A 4,073-nucleotide genomic window follows, 5' to 3' on the forward strand; every position below is an offset into this window, starting at 1 on the left:
TCTTTAGAGCTTAATTTGGGCTTTTATGATGTATCCTCTCCTTAAAGTATAAACGAATTCAATAACTTTTACAATCAACCAATTCAAACGGTAACCTTTGAACATTCTACTAGACATAGTTTCACATTTTTCTGAAGTACAAATGTAGTTTTTTTGTAGTTATTCATTATCTTTATATAAATTCTAATTATTGCATACAACACTTTTTTTTATAATTTTATTTCGTTACCAATTAAATGTATCTATAATTGTAGAGTTTTGTGTTCAAACCACGTCTCCTCACTACTGCCCTATGTGTTCTCTGAAAGAAAAGTATAGTATTTAGTACAATAAAATATGATTTCAATTCATAAAACGAATTGATATTTAAAAATAAACATTTTCATGTCCTTGGTTTTAATTAAACAAATGTTCTATATCATTATCAACATAAAGTTGAATAAGCCTTGAATTAAACATATTGTCTACATAAGACTCATCAGTGAGTGACTCAACAAGTACAAAGTTTAAAAACATTGAGGATCCAAAATTCCAAAAAGTTGTGCCAAATACGGCTAAGGTAATCTATATCTGGATAAGAAAGTCCTTAGTTTTTTCGAAAAATTCAAAGTTTGGTTAACAGGTAATTTATAGAAATTACCACATTAGTGATATTCATGTCAACACCGAAATGTTGACTACTAGGCTGGTGATACCCTCGGGGACGAAACGTCCACCAGCAGTGGCATCGACCCAGTGGTGTAAATAGTAATCAAAGATACCACGATTATAATTTAGTACGCCACACGCGTGTTTTGTCTACAGAAGACTCATCAGTGACGCTCATATCAAAATATTTATAAAGCCAAACAAGTACAAAGTTTAAAAGCATTTTTGTCAGAAAAAAACAATTGATAGACTGAATTATTACACTATAACAGTTTGTTCATGATAGTTTACCGCAAGTTATGTCCGAATACCGTTTTGTTTATTATTTCAGACATAAATTGACATACTTTGACCTATAACTGTTTACTATTTACATATTGTGTTATGGATTTATTTATCTTTTAGTAATTTTCCCGTTTTTTATGTTCTTATGACATTGTTTAATTGCTTAAGCAACCATACGCTTTTGTTAAAGTGCGCATGCCGTGCTGAGATGAATTTAACCTCTTCAGAACCATAAAGAAGAAAATACAAAAGGAACATTCAACTCTCATTCGGCACAACTTAGCAAACATAATAATCTAAAATGGATGTAAGAAAGTAGAAATTACCGATAGATTCAACTCTGTCAGCTGGAGAAAAAAATAGGCAACACTGGGTCTTAAGCAAACACAGTGTACAACCCAATGCTAAAAAAAACCCTTAATAATAGTAATAAAAACAAATAAGTTCATCTACCTGGGTTTAGAAAGCATGATAAGGCAAGACCACAACACAAAAGAATAACAATCTGCATCAAAACGTTTGCGTATTTGGTATACATTTGTTGTTTGGAAGATACTAAGGTGGGCCATTTTTGGAACTAACAGATCGTAATGACTATTTTTTAGTTGGTGTTTAAGTTGTCTTCCTGGTAACGTTTTGTCTCATCGTTCAAACCTGTTATACCAAATAATGAAAGTAACAACCTTACAGAAAAGTGCATATGTTATTATTGTTTCAAATATTCTCCACTTTAAAATTTGAAAGAATAATTTGGTCATTCATGTATTGAAATATGCAAACACAATTAAATTACTTTACACTGTAAATTAGATTGCACAAGAACTAAAACACATACAGAGTATGTAAGGCGTAAATAAAATTTGATATGCATAAATATATGTCAAATGAAGAAAGCTTTCGTCAGGATCTAGCTGTTAGGATAAATGTTTTTTTCATGATAAGTGAATAATCGTTCTCTGAGGCAAAACACTACATTGAAAAATACATAAAGAGGTATGTCAAATTGCTGCTGGACCTTAAATGAAAGTAGAAAATAAAATTCAATGGATGAATTTCGGAGCCTATTTAAACATGCATTGCTTTATACTTTTATATATAAAAAAAATCATTATATATTAATTCGTCTGTATTATCTTGCATGTTTAATTAAAGTAAACAGAAGATTCAAAAGATCAGTTAGCTTTAAATTATCCATAGTATTCCGAGTTATCATTCTTTAAGCGTTTTGATAAAATTCATCTCATGCTAGGCAAAAGTTTGCACACAACACGGCGCCTTATTTCCGGTTGACGTCCAGGGATATAAAATATAGGATTTGTAAATCTATTAACATTTTGAATATTGACATTAGACTATATGAACACCTCTAAATAATAGCGGGTATAGACAGTATACGTTTTCAATAGACCTCAATCTGCCGCATGTATACATACGTATATTCATACCAAGCTTTAAAAAAACCGGATACACAGCAGACGGTATGACAAGATCTTGATCGTCCCAGATCCAGTTGCACTCTGACATAGTTTCTGTAAATGTATTGTATGTAAATTCAGCTTATTGGCCGACAATTTTCCTCATTGCAAATAGTATCGAAAACATAGACATAAACCTTATTATCCTGAATCCTCTTTTGATTTATATCATTTGATTTAATTTACGCACGGCATTTCCTTTATTTAATTTTGTTAAGTGTGTAATGTTATATAATTATTTTGTTTTAAAACGTCTGTTCGTGCAGGAAGTCATGATCAACATCAACAAAAACAATTTAATCATCAAGATATGTTAGTATAAAAACAAGCACACCAAATTAAATACCTAACGAAAAATGTACACCAAAGAAGCAAATAGGTTGATGCTGATTGTTATACTTGCATGTTTTGGTGGTGCATTATCATGCTGTCTGGATCCAGGTAGGTGTAATTATTTGCTAACATTAATATTTTTTTATTACTAGCTTTGTGTTGTATTTTGTTTATCTTCAGTTATACTGTTGTTTGTCTTTCTCCGACAAACATATTTCAAGTAATCGGAAAACATTGGCGGATTGCGCTACAATACATTTTCATATCTGCCAAGGTATGTCAAATTTAAATTGAATGACCTTCGGAATTATTTTCTGTTCTATTGTAAAACATGGTGTAGCATATGGAATACCATGAAGTCATGAGTAAAACTATTTTTACGTGTTTAAAATTGCAGTTGTTGTTCAGTTGATTGAATAAATATGGCGTGTCTCTCATTGATAAATTGATTCAAAAACGTAATGCTGCTTCAATATGACAAGACGTTTTTGTTAAACATTTTTGAGTATCAAGTACTCTCATTGATATCAAATACAATAAGGTAGCAGGATGGAAAATGTACAACTTAATATAACAAATATATGTTTCTGGCGATATAATTAGCTGGTCATGAAATGATATTAGGTCGATATAAATAAAAACGTCGGATGCTATTCTGTTACAAGATTAACCTTTACAAAGAACGTGCATACGTTATATGTTTACACCATGACGTTGTGTGTGTAAAATCATTTTTGTTTAATGCTATCTTTACGTTAAGTGATTTTGAATATTAACTTAATTTGGTTTTATATTTACATGTACGGTGTATGGATTTATCATTATGTTTTATTTTTGCATCTTTACGTCATGTCGTGTTGTTTAACTGACGATCCTTTTCAAATTGCATTTTATAACTATTCAAGTTAAGTTTAAATTTCAAATATTTCTATTTAGTACCACAGCCTCCAATCAATTTACAGCTTCTACTACGCAATACAACTAGCATTGCAATTGGTTGGGATGCTCCAGATTTTGATATACCCGTAAAATTCAACATTTACTATGGGATAACTCCTTCAATGAATTACAATAAATCAGTCACAGCGCCAGGTAAAATCTTCAAGGCTCATGGACTAAAGGAAGGCACCGAATACAGGTTCCAGTTAACGTCCTGTTCTGCTGATGGGGAAAGTCAATTTAGTGATCCATTATTCATTAGCACTTTGAAAAGCTGTTAGTATCAACGTCGTCTTTTTATTTTAAAGAAATTGCATTATGCATTATGCTTCGAATTTAACACAACATAAAAACGTACACAAATGGTTTAGGTGACACTTTTGTTCCAGTGAG

At 31.1% G+C, this 4,073-nt stretch overlaps 1 protein-coding gene across 1 annotated transcript; it reads left to right on the forward strand.

Moving 5' to 3' along the window:
* The first annotated feature begins 2,760 nt into the window (after nt 1-2,760).
* Nucleotides 2,761-3,961, forward strand: LOC134687693 (uncharacterized). Its single transcript, XM_063548476.1, has 2 exons — nt 2,761-2,849; nt 3,678-3,961. Exons 1-2 carry the CDS (start codon nt 2,765-2,767, stop codon nt 3,959-3,961), a joined length of 369 nt encoding a protein of 122 aa, XP_063404546.1. The 5' UTR covers nt 2,761-2,764.
* Nucleotides 3,962-4,073: the final 112 nt, after the last annotated feature.

This window comes from Mytilus trossulus, chromosome 1 (genome assembly GCF_036588685.1).
Source record: "Mytilus trossulus isolate FHL-02 chromosome 1, PNRI_Mtr1.1.1.hap1, whole genome shotgun sequence".
Taxonomy (NCBI): Eukaryota; Metazoa; Mollusca; class Bivalvia; order Mytilida; family Mytilidae; genus Mytilus; species Mytilus trossulus.

Coding starts and splice junctions, on each gene's coding strand:
- LOC134687693 (XM_063548476.1), top strand. CDS start 2,765: ATGTACACCAAAGAAGCAAATAGGTTGATGCTGATTGTTATACTTGCA. Junction 2,850..3,677: donor ATCATGCTGTCTGGATCCAG/GTAGGTGTAATT, acceptor ATTTCTATTTAG/TACCACAGCCTCCAATCAAT.